The sequence below is a fragment of the Sorex fumeus genome, unplaced genomic scaffold (assembly GCF_029834395.1).
Source record: "Sorex fumeus unplaced genomic scaffold, SorFum_2.1 ptg000019l, whole genome shotgun sequence".
NCBI lineage: Eukaryota > Metazoa > Chordata > Mammalia > Eulipotyphla > Soricidae > Sorex > Sorex fumeus.
Genome location: NW_026606076.1, coordinates 41162804 through 41190340, shown reverse-complemented (window position 1 = coordinate 41190340; position 27537 = coordinate 41162804). Strand labels below are relative to the sequence as shown.

Genomic DNA, 27537 nt, shown 5'->3' with positions numbered 1-27537 from the left:
GCGTCTGCCCTTCCTGGGCGGGGCCAGCGCGCGCAGGAGCCGTGGCGCCCGAGGAAAGGGGCGGCCGTTCGGGACCGGAAGTGGCGGTGTTCCGAGGTCACTTCCGGCGGGTGACGGTGCGGACGGGTCAGAGGCGTAGAGGCGGCGGCAAAATGGCGGCGCCTGAGGAGCGGGATCTCACCCAGGAGCAGACCGAGAAGCTGCTGCAGTTTCAGGTAGCAGCGACTCGTCGGTGCAGCGGAGGCCGCCGCGGGCAGGAGCCGGGGGCCCCTTGGAGGAGCCCCGAACTCGGCCGGCCAGCGGGGCCGGCTCCGGCCAGCGGGCGGCCCCCTCCCCCCCAGACGCCAACTGCCCCGCCGGGGCCCCCCCCTCACCCCTCCGGCCCGGCAGCCGCGTCCCCCGCCCCGGCCGCCGCCTCCCTCGCGGACTCTGCAGCCCCCCCGACCCCCGCCACCTGCTCCATCCCCGCCTCGGAGTCCGGCTGGCTTCGTCGTCCCGGTCCGCTGCCGCCACCAACGTTTGCGACGGCCGCCGGGGGTCGTCGGGGCGCAGGGGAGGGGGGCGGGGAGGGGACCGGCCTCATTGTCTCTCCCCCTCCCCAGCAGCAAAGGGGGTCCCTCTCCACCCACCCACTACCACTATCACCCACCACTACTACCTCGACCATCCTGGCCACGCTCTAGGTGGCATCGGTGCCGAGTGATGGGGCTGGTTCCGAGGAGCCGAGCACCCCTCACCCTCTCGGAGGAGGCCGCCCCACTTTTCATTTTCCTAAGGGGGAGCTTTTGGGCTTCAAGCATTTAGCGTCTGTTTGAGAAGACCCCCCCTCCCCGCCCTCAACACCCCCACCCAGTTGGAAATCAGCCCGGCGCCCGATTTCCTACAAATACTAGCGCACAAGTGACTGTCTCCCCAGGGCCCCGCCCCCCTTCAGCCCCCAAGTCGCAGGGGGCCGTGGGGGGAGGGGAGAATCAAAGGAGCTTTTGGGTATTTTTGGGGAGCCCCATCGGCTCTTTTCCTGCCCCCCGTGGTCTGTGCACGCTGGCGACCCCACTATTTGCTGATCTGAAACCGGATGCAGTGTTCATTCACTCACATCACCCAGCTCACCCAACCCAATTGCTTTGCAGACAGTTTTTTTTTTTTGAGGGCGGGGTGGGTAGTGTGGCCTGTCCAGGATCGGGTGCGGGGGATTGGGTTCAGTGGCCCCGCACCCCACTGCCCGCTTTGACTGATTTCCCTCAGACCCCTGAGTTCCATTCTCAGCTCCACTGTATAAATCCTAGGCCCCTTTCTGGAAGGTGTAGGATGCCGTAAGGAAAACACACAGGCACACAATAGCCAGGTGAACTATGACAGCCCGGTGGGTTTTGTCAGAATCCCTGTTTGAGCAGGGAGTCCGCCCAGAGTTGGAGCCCCAGCACAGAAAGTAACCAAATGGTAGTAACCAAATGACTGGTCAGATTTCTCTGTCTGTGTGTGTGTACGTACATGTTGGGGGGTGTGGTCACAAGTTGATGTTCGGGGATCACTCCTGGTGGGGCTTGGGGGACCCTCTGGGATGCCAGGGATCAAACCCAAGTGAGAGGCAGATGACCGCCCGCTGTAGTGTGGCTCCGGCCCCAGTATGGCCAGATTTCTTTGTTTCCAGTATTTGGGGGCCACCCCAAGTTCTGCTCAGGACTTCCTCCTAGCTGTGCACTCAGGGATCCCGCCTGGTTCGGGTTCAGGAGATGCCATGGGGTGCCAGGGCCTGAGCCAGTCTGGCTGTGTTTACGGGCAAGTGCTGTAACCCCTGTAAATGTGTCTGATCTCTCCAGCTCTCGTTATTGTTACTTCAGTTTTGGGGGCCACACGGGGTAGTGCTTGGGATTACTCCGACTTGGGGCTCCAAGAGTGGCTCAGGGAACCATGTGGTGCCGGGATTCACATTGAAGCGTCCCACTTGGCAATGCCTGAGCTTCTGGCCCTTTGACCTATCGCCCTGACCGTTTCTTTGAAGTGGAGTTTGGAAAAATGCCATCATTAGTAGTAGTTGGCTTGCATTGGGAGTTTGGGTGACTTTTTGTTGTTGGTTTTTTTGCAGGGGGAGGGATGGTGGAGGGGACACGCCTGGTGGTGCTCAAGGGTCACTGATGCTGGGGACCGAGCTGGGGTCTCCTACCGCAAAGCCCGCACTCAGCCCGTGCGCACAGTTCTTGGCCCATTTGATGAACCAGCCCGTTGGAATCGGAACCCCTGAGGCCCAAAAGGTGTCCAGATTTTGAGGAACCATCATTTCTGAGTTGTGTGTGACTCCAGGACCCCATTCCTCCTTTTCCCGTGCTTCAGGGGTCGAGTCCCAGGTGGTCGAGCAGCTTTAGGACAAGACAAGAGAACTGATGGGGGGACAAAGTGGACCCCTCGATTGACTGTGGCTAAGACTGAATGACTCATTGATTGGTTTGGTCGAAGTACCACATTTCGACCTTAGCACCCAGGGATTTTTGCTGTGTCTCCATGCATAGGCGTTTATAGCTGACTCTTGGCTCTGTGCTCAGGGCTCACTCTAGATGGGCTTAAGGGGAACCCTGTAGGGTGCTGGGGATCGAACCCGGGTCAGCCACCTTTCCAGGCAGGCGTCCTCCCCATCGGACTATGGCTCCGGCCATATGGGATTTTTGCATAGGAGCTTAAGAGTTTACTCCTGTTTCTGTGCTCTGGGCTCCCTCCTGGTGGGGTGTTTTGGGAGCCTGTGGAATGTCAGAGTCAAACCCTGGTCCGCTGCTTGTAAGCCAGCCCCCTCCCTGATGAAGAAACATCTGTTCAGGCAGGACGTCAAGGTGATCAGCTAGTCTGGTGGCCAGTGGGGGGGGGGGGGTCAGAAACCCAGGGTCAGTGACAGGCCTGCGACCCAGGCGCTTGCCCTGCACACTTTCCCAGCACCCCACAGGGTCCCCTGAGCCTGCCAGGAGTGATCCCTGAGCTCTGAGCCAACCCAGGGGATCACATAAGCCGTGAGCACCCTGTCTGGGTCCCTCTAACAGACGCCCAAGGACCCGATATTTTTGTCGCTGGATTTCCTTGTGGTTTCCACATGTGGTGCCTTGGCAGGCAGCGGGGTCCTGTCTGGGCAGGAGTCAGCCCCCCAGCAGTGGCAGGGCCCATGGGGAGACAGTTCTCGAACCTGCTGTGGACGTGAGCCTCCGCCCATGGCTGCGTCACGGGGGGGTGGGGGGGTGACGCGACTCGGGTGTTTCCGCATGGCCCCGAGCCCAGCCCGAGTGAGGGCTAGACCGGGGCCCCAGCGCGGCCATGGGCATGTTGCGTCCCGGCGTGCTGACCTGAGCCCCGGGAAGATCAACGGAATCGCAGATTTCTTCTGCGTCGCGCACATGCCTGGCTCCGACTCTTGCTTATCAGGCAGCGCGCATGCGCAGGGCTAGTGGCGATGAAGATTTTTATCCGGGTTCTTCTTTTTGCCTTTTTTTTTTTTTTTTTTGCTTTTTGGGTCACACCTGGCGATGCACAGGGGTTACTCCTGGCTCAGCATTCAGGAGTTTCTCCTGGCGGTGCTCAGGGGAGACCATATGGGATGCTGGGAATTGAACCCGGGTCGGCCGCGTGCGAAGCAAACGCCCTACCCACTGTGCTCTCTCTCTAGCCCCTTCTTTCTGCTTTGATTTGGGACCCTCTGGAGTGTGTGGCTGCTGAAATTTCTTTTCATTTGGGGTTTTCACTGGTTTAAGGCTGCTGCATTACCATCATTGTCGTCATTATGACTATTTTAGCGCTTGGGGGGCAGTCCCGTCCAGCTCTACTGGGGATAGAATGTATGGAGGCGGAGGACACTCCTCAACAGACAGAATGAGCTCAGGCCCTTTGCTTCCTCGGCCTTTTTAGGGGGGCAGGAAGGAATGGTGTCGGGCCATACACCTCGTGGTGCTCAGGGCTTGCTCTTGGCTCCATGCTCAGGGATCACCCCTGGGGGCTCAGGAGGAGGATGTCTGTGTTGGCTGGTGTGCGTGGCCAGTGCTTGGATTTTTTGCCACACCCAGCTTGGCTCGGGGAATCCTGTGGGATGTGGGGGATCAAACCCCAGCTGCATGCATGCAAGGCTAGCGCCCTCCCCCCTGCGCTGTGGCTCTGATCTCTCTCCTTTTTTTTTCCTTTTTGGGTCACACCTGGCGATGCACAGGGATTACTCCTGGCTCTGCACTCAGGTGTTCAGGGGATCATATGGGATGCTGGGAATCGAACCTGGGTCAGCCGCGTGCAAGGCAAATGCCCTACCCACTGTGCTATCTCTCCAGCCCACCGACCTCTCTTAAGAGACTTTCTGGTACGTGTCGGGTGTGTAGATTTGGTCTGGGGGCAGCACCCGGCAGTGCTCGGGGCTTCCTCCTGGCTCTGCACTCGGGATCACTCCTAGAGCATCCGGGGGACCCTGTGTGGTGCCTGGGATTGAACCTGGGTCTGCTGTGTGTGCTTGGGACACTCCTCTCCTACATAAGGCTGTGCCAGGCTGCCTCGGGTTGCAGTTTTTTCTCTCTGTTTTTTTTTTGGCTTATTGAGTCACACCCAGTGATGCTCAGGGATTACTCCTGCCTCTGCACCCAGGAATTGCTCCTAGTGGTGCCTGGGTGACCCTATGGGATGCCAGGGATCGAACCCAGGTGAGCCAGATGCAAGGCAGCCGCCCTCCCCCCTGTACTATCACTCCAGCTCTTCTTCAGGTGGCATCTTTTTTTCTGTTTCTCTGTTTCAGTACATCTGACGAAGGGAAAGAAATTGTGGAATTTTCTGTCTCGGTGTGGTGGTGCTGGTCGTTTGGGTATTTTTTTATTAATTTAAAAAAATTCTTTTCATTTGGGGTTTTCACTTTGTTTCTTTGTTTTGGGACACTCCTGGTGATGCTCAGGGGACCCTATGGAATGCCGGGGACCGAACCTGGGTCAGCCACGTGCAAGTGCCTGCTCCCTCCCTGCTGTTTGGCGGCTTTCCCTCCGTCTCTGGAGGTGGTGGTGTGTTGCTTGTGCACTAGTTGAGGGGTTCAGTGGGCCCAACCCACCTGCTTGCGAGGGTGGTTGTCACACATGGCGCCCAGGAAATGGCACTGCCACGGCACCCTGGTGTGTGTTGGAAGCACTGGACATCAGTGGTTTGTTTTGACCCGTCGAACCGTTTCGAGGCCCCCCCCGAGCCTTGAGTTTTAAGTCACTGCCAACAGCTGCTGTATGGTTTTGGGGTCACACCAGCTGTGCTCAGGCCACGCTCCTGACTCTGTGCCCAAGGGTTCCACCTGCAGGGGTTTAGGATTCTCTGGCGTGCCGGGGATCGAACCTGGGTTGGCTGCATGCAAGGCAGACACCCTTCTGGCTGGGCTATCTCTTGGCTCCTGCTTGAACTCTTAGAAGCAGAACTGTTGTTGATAAAATTCTGGCTCTGCAGTGAAGCGGTGATACAAAAGAAATGTCTTGTAGCAATGACATTGCCCTTCCCAAGTATTCGCCTCAGAGGGTTCAGGTCTATGTACAGACTCTTACAGCCACCACCTGATTCCTTCCAGAACATGCTTATCATCTCAGAAAGGACCCAGACTCAACAGTAACTACCCACATCTTTTGCTAATCCCCAGTGACTGGTGATTCACTCTCCTGATTTGCCTGTCTTGGGCAACATGTATACAATACACCCACACCCCTCACAGCCCGGGGTGTTCTTTTGGTTTGGGGCCCACACCTGGCAGTGCTTAGGACTTACTCCTGGCCCCGCACTCAGGGACCTCTCCTGGAAGTGATCTGGGCAGTGCTTCCAGGGGACCCTATGGGATGTGGGGCATCTCACCTGGGTTTGTCGCTTTGGCAAGGCAAACACTCTCCCCACTGTAGGGTTTTGATGCTCGAGGCTTGCTCCTGACTCTGCGCACAGGAATCCCTCCTGCCAGTGCTCAGGGAACCCCACGGGATGCTGGGGATCGAACCTGGGTTGGCTGCGCACAAGACAAGCGCCCTCCCCGCTGTCACCCCTCTGGCCCTGTTGGTTCCCTTTTTTAATTGCTGAATAATGTTCTGTGGACGCGAAGCCATCTTTGCTTTAGCCGTTTTTCCTTGGTGGCTGTCGAGAGCCCTTGCCCCTGTTGACTGCCCCCCAGCACGCAGTTCTCTGAGTGCTTTGCCGGTGGCTCCTGCTCTGTGTGACGCTGTCTCCATTCCTCTGGGTCCCCTGGGTATTGAGCTTTGCGGGTGTATTGCCAGCCTGGTGAGAAATCGCCAAAAGGCTTTGCCAGTTTTCTGGTTCTTCTGGTTCTCCACGCCTGCCTTGTTGGTGGAGCTTCCGGCCGCCGCCTCTGCCGTCCTCGCTGATGTTTGTCATGGCCCGCGTCTGGCTGGGTGTTGCTTGGTTTCCACGGGCCGTTCCCTAATGGCAATGGTGTTGAAAGGGTGGTTGTCCCTGTGGCATTTCTTGGGACAGATACTATCACATCCTCAGCCTACTTTTTGATTTTTGTTTTGGGGGTCACACTTGGTGGTGCTCAGGGCTGACAGCTGGCTCTGTGCTCTGAATTGCGCCTGCTGGGGCTGGGGGACCCTGTGGAGTAAAGGGGATTGAACATGGATGGGGCACAGGCAAGGCAAGCTTTGGTGAGAAGTTCCCCCCAAAACAAAGGGTCCCAGCCTTTGCTGTGTGTGTATATGTGTGTGTGTGTGTGTGTGTGTGTGTGTGTGTGTGTGTCTGGAATCGATTTCCCTTAAGTTGAATATAACTTTTTCGTTGGTTTTTGGACCACACCTAGTGATGCTCAGGGGTTACTCCTGGTTCTGCTTTCAGGGATCATTCCTGGTGGTGCTTGGGAGACCCTGTGGGATGCCAGGAATTGAATTTCGGTCTGCCACATGGAAGGCAAATTCCCCCCGCCCTGGACTATTGCCTTGGCCCCGAGAATCCATTCTGAAAGGGCTGTGTATGTCTAGTCCTGCTTAGAAGTAAATCAGTCCATGTCAAAAGGGGCAGGAGTGATAGTACAGCAGGGTAGGAACTTGCCTGGCACACAGCTGACCCGGGTTCGATCCCCGGCATCCCATTGGGTCTCCCGAGTCCTGCCAGTAGGAAGCCCTGAGCACTGCCAAGGGTGGCCCCAAAACAACAGCAACAGCAACAAAAAGGCAGAGTCAGCAGATTCTCAGCTCCTGCCTGACATCCTGAACTACTAGAAAATTCTGTGTATTTGTCCTGCGGACAAGCAGCCTTGCATTTAATCGGGAAAATGTGGATTTGAAACATCCTGCTGTGTCCTTGAGATGTATGGAAGTGTCTCTAGGGGCTTTCCTCTGAGAACTCGGTTATCACAGTTGATAGAGGTGTTTTTATGGGTTTATTTTGGCTTGGGAGCCATCTCTGGCAGTGCTCAGGGCTTACTCCTGACTTTGTGCTCAGAGAGCACTCAGGGACCCCTGCGCAATGCTGGGGGTCGAACCCACGTGGGCTGCACCAGGGCAGAATCCGAAGCCCTGTAGTATCTCTCCAGTGCCAAGAAATCAGTTTTCTTTTTGATTTGGACTCTTACTGCAACTTGGAAGAAGCACTGACTTTTTTTTTTTTTTAATTTTTATTAGTGAAACACCATGAGGTACAGTTGTAAAGTAAAGTAAAGTAAAGGCCCTCCCGTTGATCGTCGATTTGCTCGAGCGGGCCCAGTAATGTCTCCATTGGAGACTTTGTTGTTACTGTGTCTGGCATATCGAATACTCTCGGTAGCTTGCTGGGCTCTCCGAGAGGGGCGGAGGAATCGAACTCGGGTCGGCCATGTTGGCTGCGTGCAAGGCAGACGCCCTACCCGCTGTGCTATCGCTCCAGCTGTAGATTTACAATTTTTTGTGCTTGGGTTTCGATTATACAATGATCAAATACCCATCCCTCCACCAGTGCCCATTTTCCACCACCATGGATAATATCCCTCCCACCCCTCTCCCCTCCATCCCACCCTGCCTCTGTGGCAGGGCATTCCCTTTTGTTCTCTCTCTCCTTTTAGAAGCACTGACTTTTACACGATCCTCAGCACGTGCCCTGCCCACTGCAGTCTCTCTCTGGTCCCCCATTTTTATTGTTTAAATACAGAATGATCACTGGCCTTCCACGTGGTTGGCCTGGGTTCAGTCCCCAGCACCCTGGAGAATCCCCCAATCCCTACCAGATGTGACCCCTGAGCACCCCCTAGGTGTGGTCCGCAAACCCCCAAACAGAGTGATCATTCAGACTCCGGGTAGAGGCAAGTACTGTCCAGTTCCTTTTTGGTGAGGATGTGCTGTGCTGAGAATTGAGCCCTGGGCCTTATCTGTACAAAGCTTACGTTCTCCTTTTCTTGGGGCTGGGGGAGGTTGGGGCCACATCCGGTAGCACTCAGTAATTACTCCTGACGGGCTCAGGACACCATGCTGGGGATGAAACCCTGTTCAGCCATGTGCGTGAAAAGCGCTCTGGCCTCTGTCCCCAGCATTGCCATTGTTCGAGTCCACTCTTGCTACTTCTGCCTCCTAGCTTAGGGGACCAGATGGATCCCAGGCTCCCACGGCGTCCTTTGAACTCGGCCTCGGGCCTCCAGGATATCTGGCCAGGGGAGGCGAAAGCCCGGACTTCCCCGGCCCCTGTAGGCACTGCTGGGTCACGGGAAGGAGACCAGGGCCTCTCAGCCAAAGGCAGTAGTTATTCCTGGAAACGGGCAGCCGGCAGGGAAGGTCCTTGCTGGGCATGCGTCCGACTTGAGTTCAATCCCCAGCACCCCCCCCCCCCCCCCCGGAGCCCGCCAAACCCCACCTAGAGTGATCCCTGACCACAGAGCCGGGAGGAAGCATGGAACACCATCGGGTAAGGCCCCAAAACGAAAGGACAAAACTCAAACTTGTCAGGCCTGTGCCAGTTAGGGTCTCCTGGTCTGGACTGTCCGAGGCCTCACGCTGAACCCTCCAGTTTTTGTTTTGTTTTTTTCTTTTTGGGTCACACCCAGCAATGCTCAAAGGTTACTCCTGGCTCTGCACTCAGGAATTACTCCCGTCAGTGCTAGGGGGACCCTGTGGGATGCTGGGGATTGAACCCAAGTCGGCTGCATGCAAGGCAAACACCCTACCTGCTGTACTATCGCTCCAGCACTATGAACACTCCAGTTCTTAATGAAGAACTTTTTGATTTCCAGTTTTTTGTTTTTTTAAAAAAAAACTCTATTCTCTGGGCCCTTGAGTCTCACCCAGCAGTTCTCAGGACTCCTAGCTCAGTGCTCAGGGATCACTCCTGGCAGACTCAGAGAACAGTCTTAATGTGCCGGGGATCGGACCTGGGTCAGCTGCAGGCAAGGCAAATGCCTTACTCACTGTGCTGTCTTTCCGGCCCCTAGTCTCTCTATCTTGAGTATTAGAACAGGAATGGGGGCCGGGAACAAGCTCTGTCAGCTGGGTTCAGGCTTTGCCTGCGAGAAGCCCAGGTTTGATCCCGGCCTGTAATTGGGTCCCCAAGGACTCCAAACCATCCCCTGATCGCCGTTTTTGGCTGGGGTTCCTAAAACCCTTCAAAAAAGATGTATTTTTTCCCTCCCACGGAAAAATTGCTTTTTCTTTAATGTATTTGATGTTTCTCCTCCTTTCAGGACCTGACGGGCATCGAGTCGATGGATCAGTGTCGCCATACCTTGGAACAACATAACTGGAACATTGAGGTACCGTCAGCCCTAGCGTCACATTTACCTTACTTTGGTAAAGGGAGGGGAGGGAGGCAGTTGTGAGCACTGTGTGTAAGACCACAGGAAGAGGGTGATTGAGCCTCTCCCCCTGGGACCCTTTTGTTTCCCTCAGTGACCTTTGGCAAAATGATGCTTTTTTCTGGAATGGAGAGATGGTACAGCGGGAGGGTGTTTGCCTTGTACACAGCCAACTCAGGTTCGCTCCTCAGCACCCCTTGGGTCCCCTGAGCACCACCACAAGTAATTCCTGAGTGCAGAGTCAGGAATGACCCCTGGGTATCATCTGGTATGACCCAAAAAGCAAAAAAAAAAAGTATTTTTTCTTTCTTTGATTTTGGGGACACCCAGCAGTGCTCAGGGACTTACTCATGGCTCTGTTCAGGGATTACTCCTAGTGGGGCATTTAGGGACCTTCGGGGGGTGCCAGGGCTCGAATCCGGGCCAGCCATGTGCCAGGCAAGTTCTTTTCAGCCTCTCGTTGCCCTTTTTTGTTTGGCTTGGGTTTTGAGCTGCATCTGGCGGTGCTCAGGGATCTGGGGTGCCGGGGATTGAACTGGGGTGAGCTGCATACAAAACATGTGTCTTCCTGCTCTACATTGCTCCCCCCTTTTTATTTTATTTTTTTCCCCTGTTTATTTTTAATTTAATTAATTAATTTGCTTTTTGGGTCACACCCGGCGATGCACAGGGGTTCCTCCTGGCTCTGCGCTCAAGGACCACTCCTGGCGATGGTGGGGTGGGACCCTCCGGGATGCCGGGATCGAACTCGGGTCGGGCGCGTGCAAGGCCAACGCCCTGCCCGCTGTGCTCCAGCTTCAGCCCCGACCCTGGCTCCTTCATTCGCAGGCTGCTGTGCAGGACCGACTGAATGAGCAGGAGGGCGTCCCGAGCGTGTTCAACCCCCCACCAGCTCGGCCACTGCAGGTCAACACGGCCGACCACAGGATCTACAGCTACGTGGTCTCCAGACCGCAGCCGCGGGTGAGTGCTTCCCCGCCGGGGACTCCGCGAGCCCAGACCTCCCTCCCTGCAGTTGCGCGTGGCTCCAAGAGGGATTGGTCGGCCCCAACTTTCCCCCTGGATTCCGGAAGGCCTGGAGTGGGCGGAGCCATAGCCCAGTGGATCAAGTGCTTAGCCTTGCTTGTGGTCATCCTGGGTCCAGTCCCCGCTGCGCCCCAGAGGCTCCCCTGAACCTTAACAACTGCAGGGAGTTCTCTTTGGATTGGTTATGGGGAACACCGTAGATTTTCTTTTTTTTTTCTGCTTTTTGGGGTCACACCTGGCGATGCACAGGGGCTCCTCCTGACTCTGCATTCAGGAATTACCCCTGGCGGTGCTCAGGGGACCCTATGGGATGCTGGAAATCGAACCTGGGTCGGCCGTGTGCAAGGCAAATGCCCTCCCCGCTGTGCTATTGCTCCAGCCCCACCATGGATTTTCTTTACAGGTCCCCAAATTGTGTACCCCTCGTTTGATTTGGTCTCCTGCTAGGCAGACCCAGGGGGTGTGTCTGTTTACTGCGTTCCTTTGGGGCTTCCTTGGAGTTCATGAGAGGCTACTCTTATTTTTTTGTTGTTGTTTGCTTCGTTGGTTTTGTTTTGGGGCCACGCCAGGCGGTACTGAGGGCTGACTCCTGGCACTGCGCTCAGGGATCCCTCCTGGTGGGCTTGGGGGACCCTGTGTGGTGCCAGGGATGGTATCCAGGTTGGCCGCGTGCAAGGAAAGCACTTTATTTAATAAATTTGTTTGTTTGCTTTATATTTATTTTGGTTTGGGGGCCATACCTAGCGATGCTCTGCAGTTAACTCCTGGCTCTGCTCTCAGGAATTACTTCTGGTGGTGCTTGGGGGACCATATGGGATGCCAGGAATCGAACCCAGGTTGGCCGTGTGTGAGGCAAGCACTCTACCCATTAGACTGTCGCTCGGGCCCCAAGGCAAGCACTTTAACACCCCCTCCCCGTACTTTACTTTCTCTTTGGCCCCTGGAAGCAGATGGAATGCGGCAACTATGTCATCAGGAAGTACAGTGGGGTGAGAGGAGGCGGGAGGTTCTAGAGCTGCTGTCAGTGGCTCCGAAGGGCGAGGTAGCCAGGGAAAGGACACAGACAGCAGCTGGCCAAGGAAGGGGTGGATGAGACTAAAACGATGGAACCTGGGGCTGGCATCCAGCGGGGAGGGCGTTGGCCTTGCACGTGGCTGACCCGGATTCGATCCCCGGAGTCCCATAGATTCCACTGAGCATCAGTGGTAATTTCTGAGTGCAGGGCTAGGAGTAAGCTCTGAGCATCGCTGGGTGTGAATTCCCTTTCACTCCCCCCAGCCCCCCCCCCCCCCCCAAATAATAAAAAACAAAAACCAGAACTTGAGTCTCCCTCGGGTCAGGGGAGAGTGTGGCGTGGCTGCTAATTGTGGGGGTTTTTTTTGTTTGTTTGTTTTTTGTTTTTTTGTTTTTTTCAGGGACTGCTCGGCTGGGGCTACTATTTGATCATGCTTCCATTCCGGTTTACCTACTACACGATACTTGACATATTTCGGTAGGTGCCCTGGCGTTGTTCTCACAGGTGGCCGGGGGCGGTGTGGTGTTGGCCAGAGCGCCCTGGCCTTGTGTGGCGAGCAGAGTGCTAATCCGTGTGGGGGTACCCTGGTGGTCCTTCGAGACTTCTGAATCCTTGCCCTCTGCCATTTTAATTTTTATTGTTTTATTTTTTTTGCTTTTGGGGTTACACCTGGCGATGTTCAGGGGCCACTCCTGGCTCTGCGCTCAGGAATTACCTCAGGCAGTGCTCGGGGGACCATATGGGATGCCGGTGACTGAACCTGGGTTGGCTGCATGCAAGGCAAAACCACCAGCCCACTGTCCCATCGCTCCAGCCCCGTCCCTCGGACGTTTTTAGATCAGGATAAAAATGATTCAGGGGCCAGAGGACATGGGGAGGCTGTTTGCTGTGCATGCGGCTGACCTGGATTCTGAATTCTATCCCCAACACCCTCTAGAGATCCCTGAGTGCTACCAGATGTGGCCCCAACACCAAAATAAAAGTGAAATGTTTGAGCGAGACTCTCATTGTGTGTGGGGGAGTGGCCAGTCATCGGGCGCTTGCCTTGCACACAGCTGTCCCTGGCACCACCTTAGAGCACCATTCAGAGAGAACCCTGAACACTGAGCCCTGGCCGCCACCATATGTGGCCCTAGACCCCCCTACCCCCTCCAAAAAAAAGTACTTGAAACATTTTTATTTTTTGGTTTTTGGGTCACACCCGGCGATGCACAGGGGTTACTCCTGGCTCTGCACTCAGAAATCACTCCTGGCGGTGCTTGGGGGACCATATGGGGTGCTGGGAATCGAACCCGGGTCGGCCACGTGCAAAGCAAACACCCTCCCTGCTGTGCTATTGCTCCAGCCCTGGCCCCTAAAACGTTTTAAATATACTTGGCATTCTTCCGGTTGGGGCTCATGATGTCCTAAGTGGAGCCGGAGATTGAGTGGAGCCATCCCCATCAAAGCCTTAGTGCTCCCCCATCTCTTGGGCTTCAGGACCACTTTTTTTCGGTAGTGAGTCTGTCCCCGTGGGTTCTTCTTCCCCCCGCCCCGTGTTTTGTCCCCCGCACCTGCATTCCCTGGGTGATCCCCCCCTTTCTCACCACCGCCCTCTCCGAGGTGGCCCACGTGTATCTGGGCTTCTCCCCACACTTGCCCTCCCCTCGCTGTTCCTCGTTCGTGAGCAGTCAGCCAGCCCTCTTTCCATCCCTGTGTGGTTTCACAGTGAACGCTCAGGGCTCGGAGAGATAGCTCAGTTGTGCTCGCCTTGCACGTAGCTGACCCGGGTTCCATCTCGGGCACCCCCATGGGGTCCCCTGAGCTATGCCAGGAGTGATCCCTGAGCACAGGACCAAGAGTCACCCCTGAGTATCGCCAAGAAACCCAAAAGGGGCTGAATGCTCAGGGACCCGGAGAGAGAGGGCAGCGGGTATGTCTCTTGCATTACTTGTGGCCAACCCGGGTTCCATTGCTGGCACCCCTTCAGGTACCCCAGGCCATTCCAGGAGTGATCCCTGAGCACAAAGCCAGGAGTCAGCCGTGCCCACAACCAGGCGTAGCCCAGAAGCCAACATTAAACAAGAGTAATCATGGAAGGCCTCGAAAGCCTTTTAAGGGGACTTAGTTGGGGACTAGGGAGGTAAGGACCACGGGCAAAGTTGGTCCTGTATCCGGCCAACCCAGGTTCAGTTCCCATATGGTCCTGAGTCCCGCCAGGACCGAGCCCTGAGCACCGCCAGGTCTGGCCCCCAAATGTAAAGAAAAGGCCAAGCTGTGGTCTTGCCCCACCCCTTGCCCACGCACCCCACGTTTCTTTAGGTTGGCCTTGAGTGTCTGTGGCTGTGTCCTTGTCCACACGGAGTTTCCGGTGACGTTGTTGTGGCGTATTTGTTGAGATGCCTCTGTGTTGGGCTGAGGGTGCCGTCCATCTGTCCGTCTGTCCGCCCATCCACTCAGGGAGGCCTGCCCTTTGCCCTCCTGGCCTGGGGTGGCCGGGCAGCTGGGGAGCAGACCCCGCTGGCCCCGTGTTGGGCTGTCCTGGCCTCCCACCCAGGAAGGGACGATGCCCTCCAGAGCGGACAGACAGCGTCAGCCCGCCCTGTCCCCCAGACCTTGGCACACTGATGGAAACAGGGCACACGAGCTTGTCTTTGCTGCCTCACATGTGGATCCCCCCCAGCCCAGGCTTGCGAGCAGGGCCATTCCGAGTGGGGGGCTCTTGGGTGTCCCGGCCCGTGTTGTCCCACCCTCCCACCCCCACCCTGAGGATCTCGGGACCCTGAGTGGGGGCTGGTTCCCCCACGGAACCAGCCCCCCAGAACCAGCTATGTTACAGGAATCGCCCACTTGTGGGCACAAGCCACCTGACCGCGGGATGGGGGTTGGGGTGAGGGCGCCCAGTGGACTCCCGGGCTGATGCCCCTCGCTGCCCCTGGCTCTGCCCCAGCCCTGGCCGGAAGCCGATTTCACGCGCTCATTATTCCTCCCTCCCCAGGTTCGCTCTGCGTTTTATACGGCCAGACCCTCGCAGCCGGGTCACGGATCCCGTTGGGGACATTGTTTCCTTTATGCACTCTTTCGAAGAGAAATACGGCCGGGCACACCCTGTCTTCTACCAGGGCACCTACAGCCAGGTCAGTGCCAGCCGCCCTGCAGGCTGCCCATTGGCCTTGCAGCGCCAGCGCCAGGAAGCCATGTCCCTCCCTGCAACGGGGCCCAGAGCCCTGTGTACCCTAAAAGTGCCCATGACCGCCTCTGTCCCCTCCCTGACAAGACGTTCTCCCATCACTGCCCTCTGACCCGTCCGCTGGTGGCCGACTATTCTGCCGCCTCCTTTGCATGCTGCAGTAGCCATTTTGCTGGGCCTGGGTACTTGGTCGGTGGGGGGGGGGGGGGGGGGGGGCGGGGGGTTTGGTTTGGTTTCCGCTAAGAGCAGATTCCCTTTCCCCTGACGGTCTAGTGGTTCCGTCCAGTCTCTCTGTGGGCTGGAAGCGCCTACTGTGAGTTTTGGGGGTCTTATTTTTGGGGGAGGTATACCCGGTGGTTCCCAGGTATTGTTTCTGACTCTGTGCTCAGGGATCACTCCGCATGGGGATTCTCACCCAATCCCTATGGGATGCTGGGGAGCGAACCCAGGTTAGCCGTGCAAGGCAAACAACCCTTCCCCCTGGATTGTTGCTCCGGCCCCTCCTGCTGTGAGCTTCGCTGCCTCCCTTACAGATCTGAGGAGGGTCAGGCCTCTCTTGCTGTGCGCACTCTCCCCCTGCCCCCCCCAGCCCCAGAGGGGCGGCATGTGCGGAAATTAGGAGTTGGCAGAGGGGGAAGCTTCATCTCGACTCAGCCCCGAGAACGTTCTAGACTGACCACTGAGGGTACCAGAAGTCAAAGTGTGTCTCCGTTCTGTAGCCAGTCCAGGGTTTCTTGGGAAGAACAGCCTGGCTTGGGGCCCGAGTGATGACACAGAAGGGAGGGCACTTTCCTTGCACACGGCTGACCTGGGCTCCATCCCCATAGGGTCCCCCAAGCACCTCCAGGAGTGATCCCTGTGCGCAGAGCCAGGAGTCAGCCCTGAGCATCGCGGGGTGTGCCCCAGAACAAACAGACAAATGAAAACCAGTCACACTTGCTCTTGTTTCTTGCGGCCCTCCCACCCCACACACACCTGCTGTCCCATTCTCTGCTCCCACCATGCACAACCCCCGCTCCCTCATGGGGTCTAGAGCAGGTCTGGAGAGGGGAGGAGAGCCCCAGGCCTGTCCCTGCTGGGCTGGCTGGAGAAATGGAGTTGAAGGGGGTTGGCTTGGAAACTGAGAAACTGCCCCTAGGAACGTGCCATCAGCACAGACCCATGAAGCACCTCGATCTTTCCACGCCCCCCCCCCCCCCCCACACACACACCGGGTGCCTCCTGCCCCACGTTGAGTGGTGTGGCCTTCTCCTCTCCTCCCCGGGTTTGTAGGTCGGTCCTTGGTGCCCACCTGTGCTGTTCTCCTGTTCTCGGGGGCAGAGAACTGTGTGTGGGAGGGGACTGGGCAGGGAAGTGCGGCCTGGTGGTTGGCGCACTCACCCCGTTTCCCTCGCTTCTCTTTCGGTTCGCAAACACGTGGCCAAACCCGTCGCTGTCAGGACCCTGAGCCTGATGGATGGCGCCGGCCTGGGCCAGGGCCAGCCGCGGTCAGCGGGCGTGTCCTGTTTCTCCTAGGCTCTCAACGACGCCAAGCGGGAGCTGCGCTTCCTCCTGGTCTACCTGCACGGGGACGACCACCAGGACTCGGACGAGTTCTGCCGGTAGGTGGCGCCGTCGCCCGCTGGGGCTTGGCAGGGTGAGGGGAGGAGAGTCGTGGCACGGCAGGGCCAGGGGAGGTCAGAGGCCCCCCTGCTCATCTGCCCGTTCCTCCCTCCCCACAGAAACACGCTCTGCGCCCCCGAAGTCATCTCCCTCATCAACAGCAGGATGCTCTTCTGGGCCTGCTCCACCAACAAGCCCGAGGGCTACCGGGGTAAGGCAGCTTCAGAGCGAGCTGGAGGGGGCTGGACAGAGAGTGCCTGCCTTGGCACTAGAGAGACCCGGGTTCGATCCCCGGCATCCCTGAGTTCCGCCAATAGTACCCCTGGGCACAGCGAGGCCTGGGAGTCTGCAGGGTAAAGCTTCATACCTAGTGCCCTTCCAGCTACCTGTATTGTGACCACGCCTCTCCGGAGTCCTGGCCACGCCCACCAGGAGTCCTGGTCTTGCCCCTCTGGGAGTCCTGGCCACGCCCCTCTGTGACTCCTGGCCACGCCCCCGGCACCTCCTCCCCCTCCGCTGCTGATGGACCCCTACTTGCTCTCCCGCACCCCGTAGTCTCCCAGGCCTTGCGAGAAAACACCTATCCGTTCCTGGCCATGATCATGCTGAAGGACCGGAGGATGACCGTTGTGGGCCGGCTGGAGGGCCTCATCCAGCCCGATGACCTCACCAACCAGCTGACGTTCATCATGGACGCCAACCAGACGTACCTGGTGTCCGAGCGCCTGGAGAGGTACCTGGAACCGCCTTGGCTGGCTGGCTTTTGGCGTCTGAGTGTGGGGAGGGGCCTGACCCTGTGCTCTCCCAAACCTAAGCTTCTGTGCAGTGTCAGGCCACTGGAAAGGCCCCTGGCTCATGGGAGGAACGGTCCCGAACTGTGTCTTTTGGCTCTTAATGCCCTGTCCTCGGGATCGCTCCCTCACCGATTCCAGAGAATTGGGTCAAAAGGGACACAAGGGAATGGAGAGATAGTCCAGCAGGGAGGGCGTTTGCCTTGCATGTAACCAACCCAGGTTCAATCCCTGACATTCCATAGGTTTCCCCAAACATGACCAGGAGTGGTTACTGAGTACAGAGCCAGGTGTAAACCCTGAGCAATGATGAGTGTGGCCCCAAAAACAGAAAAGAACAAAAAAAAGCACAACCCAAGCTTCTATGGATAGCTCGTCTGTCATTTAGAACCTGGTGTGAAAAGCCACAAAGCAGCAGAAAAAAGCGATTCTCACTTCTCCCAGCAGAGTTTTGACATTCTTGTATGAAAAGTTGGAAAACTGCAGAGAAGTTAGTTTTTCTGTTTACTGTTTGAGGGGGGTCGGGGTGTAGTACCGTACACAGGTGTGCTGCGGGGGTATTTGTCTGTGGTCTCCCAGGGGGACCCCTAGTGTCGCTCAGTGTCACAGCTGATAGTGCTTGAGAGAGGCTGGGAAGCACGTACTTCCACATGCAGAGCCCGAGTGGCAGCCCCCTTGCAACCATCTCCCCTGCACTTTCCTTTACATTTTCTAGAGGCGGGGCTGGAGTGATAGCACAGTGGGTAGGGTGTTTGCCTCGCACGCAGCCAACACGGGTTCGATTCCCAGCACCCCATATGGTCCCCTGAGCACCGCCAGGAGTAATTTCTGAGTGCAGAGCCAGGAGGAACCCCTGTGCATTGCAGGGTATAACCCCCCAAGAATTTTTTTTCTAAAGGCATACACACGTATGGAGAAATTTCATTTCATTTCATCATCCTGTTATTCGTCAATTGCCTCGAGCAGGCCCCAGTAACGTCTCTTTCATCCTAGCCCTGAGATTATATTCAAGGCTCTTTAGGAGAATGAGACCCATCATTGTTACTGGTATTTGGCATATTTGGTAGGCCACGGGGAGTTTGCCAGACTCTGCCCTGTGGGCAGGCTACATTCGATAGCCTGCAAGTTTGTCCAAAGTAGGAATAAGACAATAAGATGTCATAAAAAAAGTTCTGATAAGATGTTGCGCGGCCGCAAATGCGGCCGCGCGGTTCCGGGATCTGGATTTTATAGTCTCTGTGTCTTGGCCGCTGATGGGATTACACGGCGCCAGGGGGCCAGGTGGTGGGTGTGACCCCCGCCTACTGGAATTTGGAGGATCTGGGTGGAAGATGCTCGACTCCAATTCGAGTAGGCTTGGAGGTCTCGGCCCCGGAACCCGCGTGGCTTTGTCCTTCTGCCAGTCTCTGCCCCCGCGCCTGGGTGTTCCTTCCCGGAGTTCCTTGGAGGGGAGCGGGTTGAGCTTTCCTCCCCGCCCCGACCAGGGCTACGGCAGCCGAAGACCTCCAGGACCAGCCACCACCATGCTGAGACCACTCTCCGCACACATGAAGGTACTGGCAGAGGGACAAAGCCACGCGGGTTCCGGGGCCGAGACCTCCAAGCCTACTCGAATTGGAGTCGAGCATCTTCCACCCAGATCCTCCAAATTCCAGTAGGCGGGGGTCACACCCACCACCTGGCCCCCTGGCACCGTGTAATCCCATCAGCGGCCAAGACTCAGAGACTATAAAATCCAGATCCCGGACGAGAACAGTGCAGTCTCTGCCCCCGCGCCTGGGTGTTCCTTCCCGGAGTCCCTTGGAGGGGAGCGGGTTGAGCTTTCCTCCCCGCCCCGACCAGGGCTACGGCAGCCGAAGACCTTCAGGACCAGCCACCACCGTATGGAGAAAAAGCATAGAAAATAGGCCAGAATGTTCAGTTTCCTCCGTAGGTTAAAGCTGGGAAGAAGAGTGAAAAAGTGTTTGACTTTTTTTTTTCCCCGTTTTTGTTTGGGCCACACCTGGCTAACTCATGGCCCTGTGCTCAGGGATCACTCCTGGTGGTGCTCGGCACCCTGTGGGATGCCGGGGATCGAACCCGGGTCATCCATGGCCAAGGCTGCACCCTCCCCACTGCACTGTGTCTCCGGCCACCCCTCTGCGATGTGAGGTTTGCAGACTGCAGCTTGGCTGGAATTGGGAAGGGAGCGTGTTAGTTTGAATTGAAGGGGCAAGAGAAAGTTTGAGGGCCAGAGCGATAGCCCAGCGGGTAGGTCATTTGCTTTGCACACGGCCGACCCGGGTTCAATCCCTGGCATCCCGTATGAGCACCACCAGGAGTAATTTCTGAGCTCAGAGCCAGGAGTAACCCCTGAGCATCGCCGGGTGTGACCTAAAAAGTAAATTTAAAAAAAAAGCTGAGAGGTGAAGGTTTACCCTGTCCCCTGACTGACTCTCTAGGGGCCCCCAAAAGGTGTGAGCTCTAATTGTCTGCCCAGGTCAGCACTTTGCTTACTTACTCCCGCAAGCATTGTTTTGAAGAAAACAAACGGGGCTGGGGGTGGAGGGGGACATGGAAGTGGACGCGGGGATCGCTCACAGGCAGGGTGGGGGACAGCGCCCAGTCTGGTGGCCCGGGCTGCCCCACCAAGAAGGCGCTTGTGCGTGTGCCCTTGCCCCGGCGGGCTCTGCAGGGAAGAGCGGAACCAGACCCAGGTGCTGCGGCAGCAGCAGGATGAAGCCTACCTGGCGTCGCTGCGGGCCGACCAGGAGAAGGAGCGCAAGAAGCGGGAGGAACGAGAACGCAAGCGGCGGAAGGAGGAGGAGCTGCAGCAGCAGAAGCTGGCAGAGGAGCGGCGGCGGCGGGTGAGGGTTCCCCCCACCCCCACCCTTCCCGCCGGGACCCCCGGGGCGCGGCACACAGCCCCACCTTGGCCCCGTGTCTCCGTAGGACTTGCAAGAGGAGAAGGAGCGGAAGTTGGAGTGCCTGCCCCCCGAGCCCTCCCCCGACGACCCCGAAAGCGTCAAGATCATTTTCAAATTACCCAACGACTCGCGCGTGGAGAGACGGTTCCACTTCTCACAGTCTCTCACGGTAAGGAGGCGCCTGTCTGTCGCGGGGGTCGGAGCCCCGACAGCATCAGCTTGGGCGGGGGGATCTCAGGGTTCCTGGGAGGGGGGTGTGTTGAGGGGGGGAAATGTTGTGATGAGAGTGGAAAGGCAGGAAATGGGTTCGGGGGCGATGCGGGCACGGCCTCCCGTCCCAGCTGCTAGTTTGCTTTGCCCATCGTGGCCTCTGCTCAGTTCTGGGCTCTGCGCAGAAACTGGCCTGAGCATTACCCTCCCCTCCCCTCCCCTCCCCTCCCCTCCCCCATGACTAGGAGGCGGGGATTGAACCTGGGCTGACCGCTTGCACGGCAAACGTCCTACCCGCTGTCCTGTCACCTGGGCCCCAAGGATCGGGCCATCCTGGCCGTTCGCTCACGCCCTCTGCAGTCCCTGGTTAGGGTTTCCTCTGGCTTGGGGCCCACGGGGGCACGAGGTTCTTCCCCAGCAAGATCAGAGGGCTCAGCCAGTGGGGCTATGGTTCCCGGCAAGGCCCAAGAAGGCTGTGCGCTTGTGGGGGCCGACCTGATGATTTCCCCCCCCCCCCCCCAACCCCCAGGGTCCCAGGGCTGTCCATGTGTCTCTGGTGGCCGAAGCTGTTCATGTGGAAGTAAGAGACTCAGGGTGTCGTGGCCACGCTTGGCACCACGCTTAGATGTAGTCCCAGCCCTCCAGTGCTAGCGGGCACCTTGGGCATTCATTGGTGGCCAAGTCAAATTGTCTGTGCCCATTGAGAGTGGGAATGCCATCCCCAAGCATAGACCAGGCCTGCCACGGAGGTAGTGCAGGCCTGGTGAGAGGTAGCGTGGGCCCCATCGGACATACTGTGGGCCCGGTTGAGGTAGTGCAGGCTGGTGTCAGCCACGAAGACTTGGTTTTCCTAGGCATTGTGTCCACATAGTGCTCACCCGGTACCTGTGGCCTGCCAAACGCAGCAACACCAGGTCACAGACCCAAGTGTAGCGTCACCCTGGTTTCAGGGATACAGACAGGAGGTGAAAGTGGGGGGGCAGGGGGGGCGCTGGAGAGAGAGCACAGCGGGTAGGGCGTTTGCCTTGCACGCGGCCAACCCGGGTTCGATTCCCAACATCCCATAGGGTCCCCTGAGCACCGCCAGGAGTAACCCCTGTGCATCGCCAGGTGTGACCCAAAAAGCAAAGAAAAATTGTGCAGGGGGGAGAGCATCGGTGCCCACCCAGCCGGCTGGAAGCGGCATTGGCCCTGCCCTGCTCTTGCTAAGTGCGGCCCCTGGGAGGTTTCCAGGCGGGACAGGACCAACCACGGCCCTGCCCAGGTGGCCCGGAAGCCCAGGGCCTCGGGGTCCCTTTAGAACCGGGCTAAAGAGAGAATGAAACTCTGCACACAAACCGCCCTTGGGTGGGTCTCGGTGCTGCATTGGGAGTGGCAGGTCCCAGGCAGGTCTCTCCCTCACAGCTGCCCTTGTCCGTCTTTCTTTTGCCGTCTGCAGGTCATTCACGACTTCTTGTTTTCCTTGAAAGAAAGCCCCGAGAAGTTTCAGATCGAAGCCAACTTCCCCCGCCGGGTGCTGCCCTGCACCCCCTCGGAGGAGTGGCCCAACCCCCCCACGCTGCAGGAGGCGGGACTCAGCCACACAGAAGTGCTCTTTGTTCAGGACCTCACAGACGAATGACACTGTCTGCCTTGCCCCTCCAGCCCCTGTCCCTCCAAGAAACGGAAAACATACACACACACACAACACACAAGCACCAAAAACTAAAAACAAAAAAAAGAAAGAGAAATTCCTATTATTATTATTATTATAATACGATATTTTTTTTAAAAGACTGCTGCATTCTAAGGAAGGATCGGAAACTGTCTGCCACAGCCACCACCTGCGTGTGCAAGAGGTGAGCCCTGAGCGCGCCTGCCTGCTCTTCCCTGCCGCTGATGCACCTCGAACCTTCCAGAACCTTCCAGCACCTTTCGGCTGTTGTTCCGAACGGGAGGGGGCATCCCACCGGCGCGTGTTCGTTGTGGCTTTTCTGGAAACGAGAAGCGAAGGATTTCAGGGGTGACACCCCACCCCGGGACACACCCCTCCAGCTTCCACGGAGCCACGCGTGCGTGGGTCGGGCGGGGAGGAGACAGCAAGCGGAGCCCGGCCTCGAACTTCCGGCGCGATTCATGAAGAATTTGCCTTTTTATTTTATTATTTTTTTTTCTGGTTGCTTTGTAAATGACCAAAGGAATGAGGCTGACCGTAGGTGTATTTTTTCTCCCCCTCCCTCTCTTCCCTGTATTTGATAAAAGAGCCAATTTTTCCAATCCACGAGTTCGGGCCCGGGGTCTCCCGCCACCTACCCCCCGAGTGTGATGAAGGTACCCCGGGCTGGCTGGGGACCGGTGTTGGCAGGCGTCCCCGTCGGCTTCCCGGGGAAAGTCGTTCTAGTGGGTCCAGCACTTTGCCGGCCTTTCCCGTGTGGGGCCCTGGGGGGATGCAGGGGTGGGGTGTGGCGAGGTGATCCCCCCAGCCCCCAGGCTCTGTCTGCCTAGGCATCCCCCTGGCTTTACCGCCACCCTTGGGGTGCGCCATGTCCCCCAATGCCCTCTGCTTGGTGCCTTTCTAGAGGATTCCCAGGGCCAGACACTCGGGGCTTCCCCCTCCCCTCAGTGGGAGTGGGGGACAGGGTTGGAAAGATACGGAAATGTTGTGGGGACCCACCTTGTGATCATTTCCCCCACCTGTGGGGGGGTGTTACGTGGCCTTTATGATGGAGACACTCTCCAGTGTGAACCTCCCTTCTCTGAGGCGTGGGTTTCTGTTGGGGGTGGTGATGGGCCATGTTGGGTACTGGCAGACACTGCTGCTCAAGCTCACGGCTGTCCCCGCGTTGCCTGCTCCGGTGTGACGGCTGTGCATGTGCCCTAATGGGGCAGCTTTGGGGACGTGGCCATTGGTGGGCTGAGCAGCAGGCAGTGGGTCTGAGTGGAGGTGGGGAGGGGTCCCACCACCCAGAGCAGAACTCGCCCAGCTCTAGCGGCAGTGACCCTAAAGGGGCGCTCTGGCGGCAGTGCTTGGGGGCCTTGGGGTGACCTCTGGGAAGTGCCAGGAGAACCCCAGCAATAGTACAGGTGGTCTGGCGCCCCGTCCGTTCTGCCAGACGTGGCCAAAAACCCCAACCCAGTTCCATCTCCTTCCTGCTCAGCCCCAACCCCCGCGTCCCCCAGGACAGCTGCGCCTGTCCGCTGGCCCCCAGAGGGTCCAAAAAACCACCTCCAGGAGCAAAAGCTATTTCCCCCCACCCCTGTCACTCCCCTGCCTGCTTCCCTTGCCCCTCTCCTGGGCTCCAGGGAACCGGGCCTGACCACCACGCTTTCGGATGTGGCCAGCGTCATTCCGGAACCATTCTGTCCTCATCCGTTTCCGTCCATGCACTTTATGCCTCTAACCCCACTGGGCCGCGGGGAGCTCAAAGGGCCAGGAATGTCCAGCTGGCCTTCCTCGGACACCCCCCAAACTTGGCCCGCTGCCCTGGGGTCAACTCTTCCCGCTGCAGTTTTCCGAGGGAGCATCTTGGGACCATCCCAGGGGCCCAGCCTGGGAGCTCCAACTTTGCATTTCCAAGTTCACGCGGCGGTACCCTCCCCAGTCTGAGGGGGTCCCTGCCGCCACATCACAGGGAGAGAGGCCCAAGCAGAGACCCCCCCCCCCCGAGACCCCTCTCTGCATTGGAGATTGTTGGGTTCCTGTAGTCACCCCTCCCTACACACACACACACACACACAGAGTTGGGCTTCTGTCTCACAGCCAATATTCCTCTTTGCTGGCCTCGTCTTTGTGAGTCTGGCTGAGCAAGGACATGGCCAGAGCAGAGTATCTGTTTCAACCAAGACAGCAAAACTAAACCAACTAAAAAGAACCTAGAATCTTCCACCTGAGCAGTCATTATGAGAATCACTAAGTGTGCCAAGCCCAAGGGAAGAGGAGCTTCAGTGAACCTGGGGGGGGGGGGGGCAAACGTGTGTTGGGGGGGGGGCGACAGGCCGGGCTGACACCCCCTTCCCCAGAAGGCAAAAATCAGGGGAGTCTTCTGGTGCTGGAGCAAGGAGTCCCCCCTGCCCTTGCCCCAGAGCTGGTGTTGGGAGATTAAAAGCGTAGGCGGCCGCCCCCCAACCCCCCGACACATACTTACTGCCCCCTCATAGTTCTGTGATCAACTTCCTGAGGAAATCTAGTGTACTTCAAAAAAATTTTTTTTTCATAAAAGTTTACATTGTATTGTAGGTTAACATTAAATGTTTTATAACAAACTTTTCATAGCAAGGTGTGGGCTTTCTGTGGAGAGAGGGCTGGGTCTTGTGGGGTAGGGAAGGGGAAGGGAGGAGGGGGCGTCATGCTGGAGGGGGGGTGTTGGGGGGCATCAGGCCCGGGTTGTCCGTTGTTTTCTTTTGCTCAGGGCTTAATCCCAGCTCTGCATTTAGGGGACGCTTTGGGATGGCAGGTATTGAACCCGGGTTGGACACCTGCAGAATGAGTGAAGCACTCGGCCCCAGGTTTGTAGATTGAAGTGGGATAAACAAGTCCACATGAAGCATTTCCCTTGTCCTTCAAGGAAAGCCCCTTGAGCTTCATTGGTTTGATTTTGGGGTTGACACCCTGCAGGGCTCAGGGGTCACTCTTGGCGGGGCTGAAGGGACCGTGTGGTATAACAGGGATCGAACTCCAGTCGACTGTGTGCCAGGCAAATGCCCTACCCGCTGTACTACCATTCGGGCCCATGGGCAGTTTGGAAGGGAACCAGTTAATAACAAATTTCCTAAATTTATTACCAGGAAACCTGGGAATGACTAAATTTTCTAAGAATTTTTGTTGCCATAGTTCGGGTCACATGTGTCAGTGCTCAGGGCTCAGCGGCAGGGCTCAGGACACCCTGTGGGAGGGTTGTCAGGATCAAACCCAGGGCCAGGCAAGCCCTACCTGTTGTCCTGTCTTCCCAGCCTTAGGAATGGAATTTTTTTAAAAATTTTTTTTTGCTTTTTGGGTCACACCTGGCGAAGCGTAGGGATTCCTCCTGGCTCATGCACTCAGGAATTACTTATGGCGGTGCTTGGGGGACCCTATGGGATGCTGGGAATCGAACCAGGTTCGGCCGTGTGCAAGGCAAACGTCCTCCCCGCTGTGCTATTGCTCCAGCCCCAGGAATGGAATTTTTTACTAGTTCAATATTTGTGATCATCTGAGAAGCTATTTATACTTTCCCCAACAGCCCCTGTTCTCTGTCCCATCTGTGATCAGCACCATTACCAATAACCGATTGTCTTTGGGTTACCAGTGAGGTAACCAGGGTAACCTGGCTCTGTGCTCAGGAATGACTTCTGGCAGTGTTCAGGGAACTCTGTGTTGGCCACGTGCAAGACAAGCGCCTTACTGGCAGTGTATCTCTCTGGTCCCCTCTTGGGTCACACATGGCAGTACTCCGGGGTAATTACTCCTGGCTCTCAGCTCATAAACCACCCGTGGCGGTGCGCAGGGGACCATATGGGATGCAGGGGGTGAGGTGGGGGATTAAGCCCAGATCGGAAGCAGGGAAGCAGGCAAGGCAACCGCCCTTTCCGCTGGACCTGTTTTTCTTGTCGGTTTGGAGGACTAGAGGTACTCGGGAGCGACCCCTGGAGGGGGATCGATGTCAGGTCATGGCCAAAAGCCTTTTTCTCCTGCACTGTGGCCTCTGGCCAATGTTTTTTTTTTTTTGCTTTTTGGGTCACACCCGGCAATGCAGAGGGGTTACTCCTGACTCATGCACTCAGGAATTTCTCCTGGGTGTGCTCAGGGACCATATGGGATGCTGGAAATCGAACCCGGGTCGGCTGTGTGCAAGGCAAACGCCCTACCCGCTGTACTATCGCTCCAGTCCTGGCCAATGCTTTTTTTTAGTTTTTGGGTCACACCGGGTGATGCTCAGGGGTTACTCCTGGCTCTGCACTAAGCAGACCACATCAGATGCCAGGAATCGAATCTGGGTCCGCTGCGTGTAAGGCAAGCGTCCTATCCACTGTACTATCATTCTGACCCCTGGACAATTATATTCCAAACCCTCTCCTCCCCCCCACCCCAGCCCAGCTCCTACCTCAGACTCCTACCCCCACCCCGTCCGATCCCCAACAACAAAGGCAGCCGAAATCAGCTTGATAATACATACTTAATAATACATCATACATTTATTAGTGAATATCCCTCTGAAATCAGCAACAATATTAAAAAAAATAATGATTGCACTACTTGGTCAAGCAGAACTAGCAACTTTTCCATTTTAAAAAAAGTACAAATCTGTTAAAAATTTCAATCAGTATACACATATATATATAATACAACATACTAGTTCGGTTAAATGCTACAAACCTATCGGAATCAAGAAAACGGAGGAAAAAACCACACATTTAAGCTTTAAGAACCATTTTTTTCTCTATATATTAGCATTTTCTCAAATACATACATGGGAAAAAATGAGGTAACTGTAAAATGTGCAAGGAACAGGCCCCCCCATCGCTTATATATATATACATACATATATACACACACATATATGTAATTATATATACGTACATATACACACATGTAATTCTATATATACGTACATATGCATACACATATATATGTAATTATATATATATAAAAAACCTCTCGAACACACAACGCAGATGCTGGATCCCCCCACCCCCCGTGGGGCTGGGTGGCCCATGCCACGGCCGGAAGTTGCGCAGAGTAAACAATGACAAGCCCCGACGGCAGAGATAGTGTCACAGGTAACATCACCTCTAGAGCAAGATTGGCAAATCACGGACATCCTACGGAATTGTTTTGAGCAATCGGAGTTTTTAATGATTTTTTTTCTTGCAAAGGTTCCGTTACCCCCCGGGCCCCCCCCCCCCCGCTCCCCCTCCTTTGGACCCCTTTGCTGGCGTCCTGGTTGTAGCTGCTGCGTGCTGCTATGGGTTGTCCGTGGGACCCCCCCGCCTGTCCCCCAGAACTGCTGAGCTGGGGGTGGGTTGGTCTTGGTGTAAAACTCGGGAAGGGCGGGGGGAGGGGGTTTCAACACTGCTATAAATATAGAAAGTCACCTGGAGTTATATACAGTATAAGACTCTGTGTTCTCCACAGG

At 56.8% G+C, this 27537-nt stretch overlaps 1 protein-coding gene across 1 annotated transcript; it reads left to right on the top strand.

Annotated features, from left to right (window-relative positions):
- The first annotated feature begins 97 nt into the window (after positions 1-97).
- Positions 98-22635, top strand: FAF2 (Fas associated factor family member 2). The gene is made up of 11 exons (XM_056113127.1): positions 98-215; positions 9617-9685; positions 10556-10690; positions 12169-12245; positions 14746-14884; positions 16453-16538; positions 16659-16750; positions 17095-17272; positions 20005-20176; positions 20262-20405; positions 21885-22635. Exons 1-11 carry the CDS (start codon positions 153-155, stop codon positions 22065-22067), a joined length of 1338 nt encoding a protein of 445 aa, XP_055969102.1. The 5' UTR covers positions 98-152; the 3' UTR covers positions 22068-22635.
- Positions 22636-27537: the final 4902 nt, after the last annotated feature.